This window comes from Condylura cristata, unplaced genomic scaffold, assembly GCF_000260355.1.
Source record: "Condylura cristata isolate star-nosed mole 26May11 unplaced genomic scaffold, ConCri1.0 scaffold00046, whole genome shotgun sequence".
NCBI classification, from domain to species: domain Eukaryota; kingdom Metazoa; phylum Chordata; class Mammalia; order Eulipotyphla; family Talpidae; genus Condylura; species Condylura cristata.
This window is the reverse complement of record NW_004567147.1, coordinates 2,490,728-2,502,531: the sequence shown is the minus strand read 5'-3', so window position 1 is coordinate 2,502,531 and position 11,804 is coordinate 2,490,728. Positions and strand designations below refer to the sequence as shown.

The window sequence follows — 11,804 nt, the reverse complement described above, 5'->3', positions numbered from 1 at the left end:
GGTGAGATGATTCGCCAGAGACGGAGCAGGGAGCAGAACAGGCAGACCGACGAAGTACACTGCTGAGGGGAGCAGCAGGCGGGTGAGGAGAGGTCTGCCAAGCCATGTGGGTCAGCTCCCTGGTGAGGGATGGAACTCTCACTGCAGTGGCATCAGAGAGCTTCGTATTGTGATGCTTTAACCTGTCGCACCATCAGGGAGAGCTCTGGGTCACATTTTTAATCCACTTTCTCTTGTTGTTTATATATAGGTAGGTAGGAGTTTTTATTGGATAGAAATGATTTCGTTGTAATTTTATCTCTTTTATTTTTGATTCTGTCCTCTATTACTCTTCCTCCTGCCCTCATGTCTTACTTCACTCATGAGCCCTGAATCATAGTCCATGGCTAAACAGATGCTTGCTTGGGGGCAAAGACAATCAGATCACTGGGGAAAATATGTAAAGGTCATTGGATAACTGTGTGAAGGTACACTGTCAACACCAAGAAAGCCACTTTGTGTGAGAAAAGTGTCCAACCCCAAGGGCTCACTCCAGAAATGGAAAATCAGATTTCATGGTCATATATATGTGGATGGTATTGGTAGGCATCTAACTTTTCAATATATTTCCTCTTGATCTCCCTTCACCTTCTCCTTCGCAAACAAAAAATGTTCTCTAAATTAAACACACATTTGGAAAACCTAAGTGTGAGCAATTATAGGTCTAAAATGGAGTGTGTGGGAAGCTAGAAAGGAAGACTTGGTAGTTAGCTTGTCATCCATAAGTGAAGCACAGCATGCTACTTCCTGGCTAGAGTTACAGAGAAAAAATGTACCAAAAAAAAAAAAAAAAACACCCAACAACAACAATATTTGTTCAGTTGAAAGTTGAAAAAATAAGTCTATCTCTACACAAGTGCCATCTGAAATATTTTTCAGGGATAAGATCTGTAAAATAGCATGAGCACATCTACACTGTCACAAAGAGACAGAAATGTACCAGTTTTGCTGTGCTGGTCCCATCAGAACTTTGAGTACCAGGTAGAAGAACATTAGATTGGGTAATAAAAATGTTATAATCCAACCAACAGCCCAAATGGGATCAAGATGATCTATAATCACCACACCTGACTGAAATCTTATGGAACACATCACACCTGTAGTTCCACATGAGCCCCCACCTCCAAGGCCATGACATGAGGTGCTTGGTAGGGTGGGGGTGGGGGGGGTAAAATGGGATAAGATTTACTGTCACTCACTGGGATGACTCCAAAGAAATCAAGGCCAGGATTTCAGTGAGTGCTTCTCAAAGATCACATAACTTATGTGAGGCTTAGATAGCAATCCACAGCCACCTTCCATCGAGTCTAGTTGGAAGCAGGAATATGAATGAAAGCCAGTTTGAAGATTAATCAACCAAAAATGTATATGACTGACCTAGCCAGTAAGAATACAAAGAAAACAGGGCAAAGATTTCAACTAAAGTAAGGCTTAGAGCTAGTTTCTTAAATACGTTCAGAGCATGCTTTGATTTGATCTTAAATTCATCAGAATAAACACTGGGTGGTTATCTATTTCATACTCTGCTTTTAGGCAGAATAAAGCTCATTTATCATAGACTATTATATATTGAAAAACCCTTCCAAGAAAGGTACCATTCAGGAAACTCTAGAAATGTATTTAATAGTTAATTCTCTTCAATAATATATCAATTCCCTCTTGCTGTATTTTCTTTTCCATTTTAATTTTTAAATTTCCTCAGTTTTAGAGCAGATGTAGCAAAGTTGATAATTGTATTCCATTTCCTACATCTGTATGTGTTTGAAAATTATTTTTACCTGTCTCTCCATTCACTCTTAAGCAAAACATCTATTTTCAACTAAAGGTTAATTTTTTAAAGATTCTAAGAGGTTCTATTTTCAAAATCTTGAATTGTCCAAAGTCCTTTCCTTAAAACCCAAACATCTCTTTGTCATGCAGATTTAAGCATTTCCATTCCTTCATTTCAACAGAGGCATTTGATAACTTAATCTTTCACTGTATACCAGTGATGGTATGAGGTGCCCAGGAGTGGTATTTTAGGTACTTACATGACTAAAGTATGTAATAGGCACCTAAATAGTAGTGAAATAATTTAATCAGTAGCCAATAATAAATGCCTAAATAGTAGTGAAATAATTTAATCAGTAGCCAATAATAAATGCCTTCAAGTACTATGCACTTGCAGCTAGCTTTATATCCATGTTAAATGAGGGATTTGAGACTCTGATGAAGCCAGCTATGTGAGCTAATATACATAGTGAATGTTGGAAGCAGACTAGCTGCAATGTAGGCTGAACAGAATGCCAGGAGAGAAAGGCCTGAGGAAGTCAGGTTTCATGGAGGAGGTGGCATGGGCGTTGCGCTTTGCATTCAGCACGGCAAAGGATATGACATGAGCACATTCTGTGCTGATGACTGTTACCAACCATTTGAAAATAATTGAGTGCTGCCAAATGTCTTTGTCTCTTGGGACCATGTTAAGAAGACATACAGATTGTGCATTAAAAAAAAAAAATGTTCATCATCACTTGTCATCAAGGGTAAATGCAAATCAAAGTCTTCACACTTGTGAGAATAGTCTATGTCAAAAAGACCAGAAACCACAAGTGTTGGCCAGGATGTGGAGAAAAAGGATCCCTCTTCTAGCCCTCATTTAGAGGGCTTCACCAGCCACTCAAATTCCTCATTTAACATAGATTAATGCTAGCTGCATTCCTGTTGGTAGGAATGTAGACTGGGACAGCCTCTATGGAAAGCTGTGTGGAGGTTTCTCAACATATCAAAACTGATTTCTCATATGATCGAGCAATTCTACTCCTAGGTATTTGCCAAAGAATACAAAACCATTAAATTGAAATGACATGCATCTCCTATACTCATGACAGCTTTGTTTATAGTAGCCATGCTATGAAAACACAGTAAGTGCCCCAAACAGGTGAGCAGATCAGGACGATGTGGTATGTATCACAGTGGAATACCACTCCTACACTATTTAAAAACGGATCCCCTGCCATTCGTGACAACATAGTTGAGACTGTTAGGGATTATGCTAAGCAAACTAAATCAAAAGGAAAAAGACAAACACTGGATGGTATCACTTAAATGTGGAATATGGAGAAAACAAGAAAAAAAGTCTTACCAAAAACCTTAGAAACCTGACTGTAGAATTGAGACTACCAGAGAAGGAGCGGGAGGGCTGAGAACAGAGGGGGTGGGAGACAGGGCTGGTTGTGTGCTGAGTGAAGTGTGGTCGCCACCCAGAAGGGGAGCACCCAGACCTCTGAACACTCACAGCACGATAAGTTCAGAGGACATTTAACTCAAAGCTACAGATTGAAAAGCTGGCAGTTCTGATAGACTTCACAGGGTGTTCTGGGCCAAAGGTTTTAGGGGGGTAAGTAACGTTTGAAGGGAGGGTTGTTGGATGAATTCTCCTTATTTCCAAATACCACCAGGAGAGGCAGGATAAACTGCCCATGGTCGTACTCCTCAGATGTTCACACTGGCACTTTTCCTTTGTTGAACAGGACAATGTCAATGACAGAAAAGCTACATGATGATGGGTAGCAATGCCTCACACCTATTGCCAATGCCCAATGTTATGCAACATGGTAGAAGAGGGATTGTGAGCAGTTGTCGAAATGTGATCGCCTAGTGACTTCAGTTAACTGGCTGCCTTTTAATGCATGTTCCCTGCTGAAGGTAATTTAAATGTTCGAAAATACTGATGAGCTTTGAGAAAAGAAACCAGTTGGAAAGGTGTGCTGTGTGAGGCGGGAGGAGCTGTTTCCAGTCTCTACCTTCTAGGTATATGTGGTGTGATTTGTGTACGTGGCTGAGTCACAATTTCACCATGTTCAGGAGTGAGATTCGGTCACACTTGTGGGCTTGCGGAATTCAATTCCTGGCTCTGCTGTCACCTGAATGTCTGGTCTTCCAATTTGTTAATGGGCTAGTTCCTCCTTCCCAAGGTCCCCTTGAGAATTAATAGGTACAAGGAATACACGAGATGCAGTACCTGCTTCATAGCCAATCTGTTAGCACCTTTCTAGGGGTCTGTGTGTACTTAAAGAGAACAACCTAGATAGAAAAAGAGACTCAGGAAAGAATAGTTATACACTATGCTAAACCTCTTTAAAATGAGAGGTTGGGAGTTCTTCACCCTAGCTGTACATTTGAATCAACTGGCAAAATTAAAATGGCCATGGCCCTCCCTGGTGGTGAAGGGTTAAAGCATTGCCCTAAAACGCTTAAGCCACTTCGTCATGAGTTCTATCCCTGCTTGCCCTGGAGGTGACCACATGGTGCGGCAGACCTCTCCTGACACGCCCGCTGCTCCCCTCAGCAGTGTACTTCATGGATCTGCCTGTTCTGCTCCCCTCTCTGTCTCTGGTGAATTCTCTCACCCTCCGTATTTCTGGTCTGTACCCCAGTTCTGTATGAATAAATAAATAAATCTTTAAAAAAATTAAAAAGGTCCCCAAGTGTGCGACTTGCCTCCAAAGATTCTGATTTAATTGGTTTATGATATGACCGACTCCAGACTTGAAGGGAAGTGTTGCTTTTCAAACCTTAAAATAAAGTGCCTGGTAATCTTGATTCTATGTAAATTCTGAGTTTCTAGGATCCACAGTGCCTGACATTCTGCATTTTTAACAAGTTTCTAGATGAAGAAGACACCCTAGTCCAGAAACACACTTTGAACCATAGTGATTAATGATCCATAATATTGGTTCTCAACCTTGAGGTTTCATCAGATTACCAGAGGCTTGTTGAAAAGGTAGCAGTGGGGCCTGGGTCTGGCCCACTCAAATATTACGCAGTAGGCTTGGAGAAGCCCAAGAGAATCAGTGATCTCATTGAAATGTCCATTTAATTCTGAAAATCCCAGGATTTTAATTTTTTTTTTAACATATGACTTCCTTCTCAGATTAACTGTTAAGAATCAAGTTACAGAGCTTAAAGGCAAATGGGTGGGATATCACTGTGAAAAATCTGAAAGATCAGTAAAATCAAGTTTTGTGATGTCAACATATGGCTGGTCTTTATGCCATGTTTATCTCCACCTGCCAGAGTTTTCCTGTTGAGTTAACAGAGGCCATGTTAGAACTCTGTGACCAGGATTTCCTGTTGACAATGACAAAAGGGGCTAACTGAAGAATTTCCTCCACTGCCAGGACAGGATGACCAGAGACTTTCTACTGCTCTCAACAACACAGCATTCCTGGGGAGGAGGTAATTTTCCCTCCTTGACATCAAACAAAAGAAAAACAGAGATGGGAAAATAAATAACCATTTTATTTAGCAGGGCAATTACCTGACTTTTGAAGATCTCTGAGACTTTTAAGAGAATCTGCCTCATGATAGACTGGATCACTTTCCCCCATCATTTAATTCTCCTGTATTCCTCTTGCTTTCACTAGCTAAACAGTTCTCCACTTAGTGGTAGGCTTTGACCACTTTCACAGAAAAATTAAAAAAACAACTATGACAAGGTCAAAACTATGATAATTATGGAATTGTTGCTTTGGGAAAAAACATGCTGTATATAATTAATAAATTTACACTCAAAGAAGTTTATAAATTTGTAAACAAACTGGTGCAAGAATGGAAATATGGAAAATAAGGCAAATTCAGATTCTTTTCATTTGTTTTCCCCTTTAAATGTATTTCTTCCTAGAAGAGCACTTTGTCTATAGAAATATCTGCATGATCACAAGAGTAGACAAAGCAAAAAGAAAATAATAATACATCAGTGAAACCACCCCAGTTCTGGGTCACCAAATATCCAGGCACTCATCCATCCATACTAGGTTCTCAGTTGGATCGCTGTTGTAGAAGACATACCCTAGTGGGGCAATTTGGCCTCTGTGACCTGGCTGCCAGGTGGAGAGTGCAATGCACTGTGAATTAGCAGCAGGTAAGTTCCTAATGACCCCAAAGGTCTTTCTCAAGAACCAGTCACCATCTGGTCCTCTGAGTCTTGCCATTGGTGAGATAAGGCCCTTAATCATCTTCTCTAAAGCATGTGCTTTTGTTTCTGAAAGGGAAGAGAGTGAGCCATGGTCCCCTAGCTTCTATTGACTTGAAGTCCTTCATCAGGCCCAGGGGCTTGTTATTGGAAAAGATGGGATTTTATACCCCATGGAAGGAGCTGCTGTGAAGGATACAGCATAAACAGCAATCTGGTGGCTCCTGTCACAAAGCTGTTCCAGAAAGGTGGCTCCAGGGATGACAGTCCCAGGAAGATTGGGGCTCTAGAGAAGGTGTTGAAAAGACGGGGCTCTCGCCTGTTAAATGAAATGCCCTTGGTGGGATGGGGAGAAACAAGACAAATTTTATCATTTTATTAAGTTTGCTCTGAGTTTGATTGACTATGAAAAGAACCACTCTGTTATTAAAGTTATTTAAAATTAAAATTGTTAAAAATAGGACACTAAGTTCCTATCGGGCCTTAGTTCTTGTTTGCAAGGCAATGGATATTTTATGAAATCTGAAACAGAGGAGGACTCGCCTTTTGCTAGGGATATTTTATTTTATTGATTTATTTATGTAGAGTGTCCTCTATGTGGCAGACAATATTTTAAGCACTTCAAAAGCTTCCTTGAAAATGTGAGGAGCAAGTTAAAACTTAGGTACTACTATTTTCATTTTGTAGAGGAGTGTGGTCATGACCCAAAAGCTGAATCTGCCTAAGTTCATGGGCCAGATATTGGATGGAAAGGTAGGCTGTCGGGCCCAGGGCATGTTGCTGCCTTGCTGCTGCTAGTGTAGGGCCAAGAATGCCGGCTCTAGGGAAGGAGAAAAAGCGAACTGGTCCGTCAATGCAGGTCCCTAGACTGACGTGCTCCCTGGACAACAATCATCAGATCTCTTGCTTGAAATGCCGATTCCTAGACTTCCCATGTGGGTTTCTGATTCTGGACTCTAAATACTAAAAACAAAACTAGATGCTGCTGAAATCCAAGAATCTTTGATTGGAACATCTTAAGATTACCTTCAAATGAATGTGATATTAGGGAGCAGCAGTAGCTTATGCTGCCACCTCCCATACATTTTCTAGACATTCCAGCTCGCGCTGGTGTCTAAACCATAGTCGTTGATGGCGACAGTTCTGACCACTCCGCCCCCAGCTCCATCTGCCACCAAGCTGCACTGAGTCCTCCGAGCCTCCTACACCTTGCCTGCTTTCCTTCCGTAAAAGCCTGGAGCCCACACTCTTCTTACAGCCTTAGTCTGTCCTCACTGCAAGGAAAGATGGATATTTTTATTATCTATAATTAACAGCCACACCCCTTCTCAACTCTGCCAACAGTTATGCAGCTCCGGTGCATGACCCCATCTCTCAACATTCTTCTCTCATTCAAATTGAATGGACCAGACAAACAGCAAATGTTTAAACAGCCTACAGGGAGTTGGGGGTTGGTGTAGGAGTAAGCCTCGCTTCAGACCACTTTCCTTCCCAGCGTCTATGTTCCATCTCCTTTTTCATACCATCTTCACGCAAATTGACAGGAGGCTGAAGATTCTAGCCAGTCTCTGTCCCATTTTTATGTCTCTAACTGGCTGCGAGAAGCTGACACACCACCAGAAGGGTGAGGGGAATGAGTTGTTTTAAGTTTTGCTAATTTAAGCTCTGTGAATGAATGCACTGACCTAAGCAAATCAACCAGATAATTTCCAGCCCCTCTTGATTATAGAAGTCTAGATCATGCCTAGGAAAATGGAGGCAGGGAAGAGAGAAGCTTACATGCCTTCAAGGTTGACTTGAGAGGGAAGCAAAATCAATTCATTAAAGGCCACTGGGGGGCAGTGAAAACAGACCATGATCAGTGCCCTGTGGCAAGTACCACCTCCTCCTAACAGGGCCAAAGCTAGCATTACTAGATCAGCTCTGCTTTGTGACACCCAAGAATTAAACCACTTATCTATTTAAGTGTCCTTCTCTTCAATGTATCCCTTGTACCATTTGGCATATATCTATCATCAGGTTACTTCAACTGAATCTCTAAATATTCCATGGAAAAGTGAAAATATCATTATAAAAATCTGCCTGTTGGGGGTTCTATAAACAGTCTAGCTTCATTCTGCAATCCACATGCTCTGGTAAGATATTCTAAATGAATCTTGGCATGGAAGAGCAAGCTAACTGGAGCTTAATTGACCCTCTTGAAATAGGTAATATAGCTGTATATATCAGCCACACTATAGCAGGAAATTCAGGCTTCACTGCCAATTCCTCGAGGCAGTAACAGCATTAATCTAAAAGAGATTAGACAGCTCTAGAAACTCAGAGCTGATCTCAGGAGCCCCTGCTCCACTGTGTTTCAATAAGGTAGGTCAGGGTGACCTAGCTATCTGCAGCCAAAATCCCAACTTTTTCTAGGAGGTAAAAACATCCTTGATGTCTGTCAAACTTTTGCTTTGGCGTAAGAAGGTGCAGGGAATTTTTTTTTTAAATCGTAGTTTTTCCAAAACTATTTGTAGCAAGTCAGGTAGCATGCAAGATGTTTGAATCTATTCATTTTATTATATTCTTCTCAATTCCAGCAAAAGTTCAGTAGAACTAATCAAATTGGAGCCCCCACTTGCTGGATAGCTATAGTATAGCTTATACTGTTATAGTCAACACTGTATTGTGAATGTAACCAACATGCAAATGATAGTTTCTTCTCTCCCTCCCATTTTATTACCTTGAGCTCCTTGACTGTAGAAGAATCTTTGAGCTGATTCAACATCCAAAAGTCTATGAGCAGACTCCACATCCAGAAAATAATCCATTTTGGGATAATCCATCCTTAATGTTCAAAAAAGTGTTTTAGAAGAAAATAGTCACTAGAATGCCTAAAAAAAAAAAGGAGGCCGTAACGTTTATAATGTCAAAAATATCCTCTAGATATTACATAGGTTACATTGTTTAAATAGGAAATATCTCATTGGTTGGCTGAAATTTCCCATTCTAAAGCTACATCTCAATATATATTTCCTTCTGCATGAAAAAACAAAATGCATCATTTAGCCAACACTCATTAAAGGAAATACATTCTACTGAGAAAAAAAATGATTGAAGCTAAAAAGAGACAACATACCACTTTCTTCTTACTGTATATTAACTGGAAAATATTCTATTAAAATCACATACTGTCAGTCTTTAAAGAGTCTGCATGGTAAATGGCATCAATGAGTGTCAGCTGTTCTGAGTATTGATCTCTAGTTTATCGAGGGAGTTTTAATTCCCTTGAGCAGCAAGAACTGCCTGGGAACCAGAGACTCCCACTCCTCAATGCCTGTTTATGACACACGCTGACATGCTTGCTGTAAAAATCCCTTTCATTTCTTCTTTGCAGTGATTTCCTTCTGCACATTTTATAAAGTGCTGAAGGACCATCTCCTGATTGATTCTGACACAGGCTGCTTTTGAGTAAAATTTCTGGTTTGTAAACTTGTGACAATTATTTCAGTATTGTAATGATCCTCATAATATCATCATGCACCAGACTGTCAAAAAGCTGTTTCACTTCATTAAAACCAATTCAGCCTGTTGGGTTCTTTCTAGCATAGGTAATCTTTCCCTGTTACTCATACAGATGAAGTATCTCTATTTCTGCAGAATGATTGTGGAAAGAATTAACAAGACAAAGTCATTAGAATCAAGCTCAGATAGATAATACAATTTTTTTTTCTAACAGTGCACATTTAATTTAAGAAATAAAGTCCAGTAAGAAAAAAACTTTAAAAAAATGCCCAAAGATACCCCAGCTTCAAATCATACTTACTGTAGAAAAAAACAAACAAACCAAAAAACCAAGAGTTAATTGCCGGCAGTAAAAACAAGAGCACTTTCAATCAGAATGTCTTTGATGTCACTAAATATTTCCTGTGAAATTAAACAAGTTTGATTGTTTGATTTGAATGGCAATGAATAATGTATACCATCAACTGGACTTCCTTTATCAGATAAAATGGCCCAAGCATGTTACCTTAGCAACAGAAGGTGACGCCAGCCTCAGCCTCTTTGTATCCTCCTCTGTGCAGGAAGAAAATGACCAGTTTTCTGTGTAAAACTTTGGCAGAAAACCATCACCATCTTCACACATAACTGCCATGTAGGGTTGGTCTCCCCCCTCTCCCTCTCCACCTTCTATGCATAGAAGTGTCATAGACATTAAAAAAAAAAAAACTTCTTGGTTTCACAATTTATTTTTATAGCCCCAGTTTGATTTGCATTTTCAATAGAATTCCATGATTAAACAGTTAATATGATAAGAAAGTTGTCTAGCAATTGTCGGGGTTCCAGCTCTTAACCAAATGCTGGTTAAAGGTGGGAGGGTAAGGCCATTTTTACTTAGTCTGTGTTAAACATTCCCCTTAAAATTAATCTACAGATCAGTCACTAACATCGAGGCTGAAAATAACTCTTCCCTTCTGTGAATCAGTCTCTGGGAGAAGCTTAAAAAGCTGTCTGAAATTCCCCAGGTTTTGAAAGATGCATCATAATATAGATCTTTTGGGATCTTCTCCCCGGTAAAGGAAAGGTAGCCAGGAAAATACAGGAAAGGAAGAGTCTGGAAGTAAGCAGGTACTCACCAGCACTTGCTGACCTTCTCCACAGGACACTGGAGCATAGAAAACGAGGCTGCTGTGGAACGCTGCTGAGCCTGCAGCCCAAGTGAACAGCTTCTAATTTTCCCTTCAATCTCAATTCAAGAGCACTGAGCAGAGAAAAGTGATGGATTTGCCCATTTTATATTGTGATGAAATTCAACCCCTAAGATGAGATCTGAGTGAAGCTGCTCTTTAAAACACATTAGACTGCTAATTTAAGAAAATTGAAAGGTTTTGTTTTACTGTCTTTTATGTGTTCTCTCCGCTACCCCCTCAATTTAATTTGCATTTAAAATTATGCTCATGTCTCCTCAGTTCTCCAAGGTGTGGAGTACTTTCTAATCATGACGACTGCTTGGGTAGGGGTTGGTGCAAAGCCACTTTTATTCTGAGCTACAAAATAAGGTGGGTAATTATAATAGTGAGCTGCTTTTTGGAGTGAAATGCAGAATGAACATTTGATTTCATGCCCTCCCTCTTCCCTGGCATTTCTTCTTCTGACTGCCTTTCTTCCTCTGACTGCCTTTGATTGCTTGGTTAAAGCTCCAGTCCAAATCATGCCAACCTACCTAATGCATTCCACTATGTCTGAAGGGAACAAAATAATCCCCTAAACAAACAAAATGAACAAGCAAACAAACAAAACACTTTGGTTAGATGCCTGAGCTTATTCTGATCAGGTATCCCCTTTCCAAACCTCAGCAAGGACTTTTAGACACAATACTTTGAGATCTGTTCATGAAATGCATAATGATAGCCAAATGCACCCCAACGCTGGACTTCCCACAAAACTTGTGCCCATTGCTGATCAAACAGAATTGGCAATAAAGTGGTATGGTGTTAAGAAAACAGAAGATACATTTAGGAAGACTTGGAAGGTTCCCTGATGATTTTGATATTCACTTTATTACAATTACTTTTTGTTTGTGATTCCTTTTTTGTTTTTTTGTACTAGAGATTAGAGACATTCTTTAGGGGAAGAGGAGACACAAGGACCAGGACAAGAGTGGGAAGAGCACAAGGGACTATGGTGATGGTGCATGGGGGAATTTGTGCTGGGAATTTCATGGGGGAAATCTCATGTTGCGAAAAAATGAAGAATGATGTAATGAGAATATTTAAAGAAATTTAAAAAAAGAATACCCACCATTATATATGTATATATATATGTATATATG

The 11,804-nt window shown here is 40.0% G+C and overlaps 1 protein-coding gene across 1 annotated transcript in view; it reads right to left on the bottom strand.

Annotated features, from left to right (window-relative positions):
* The window catches only part of PHACTR1 (phosphatase and actin regulator 1), a 531,128-nt gene extending 520,500 nt beyond the window's left edge, over nt 1-10,628 (bottom strand). Inside the window, exons 1-2 of the mRNA XM_012734131.1 lie at nt 10,609-10,628; nt 8,715-8,865 (exon numbers count right to left, since the gene is read on the bottom strand). Coding sequence (XP_012589585.1) covers nt 8,715-8,817 — 103 coding nt within the window. The 5' untranslated portion in view covers nt 8,818-8,865; nt 10,609-10,628. The remainder of the gene's footprint in view (nt 1-8,714; nt 8,866-10,608) is intronic.
* Between the last annotated feature and the right edge of the window lie 1,176 nt (nt 10,629-11,804).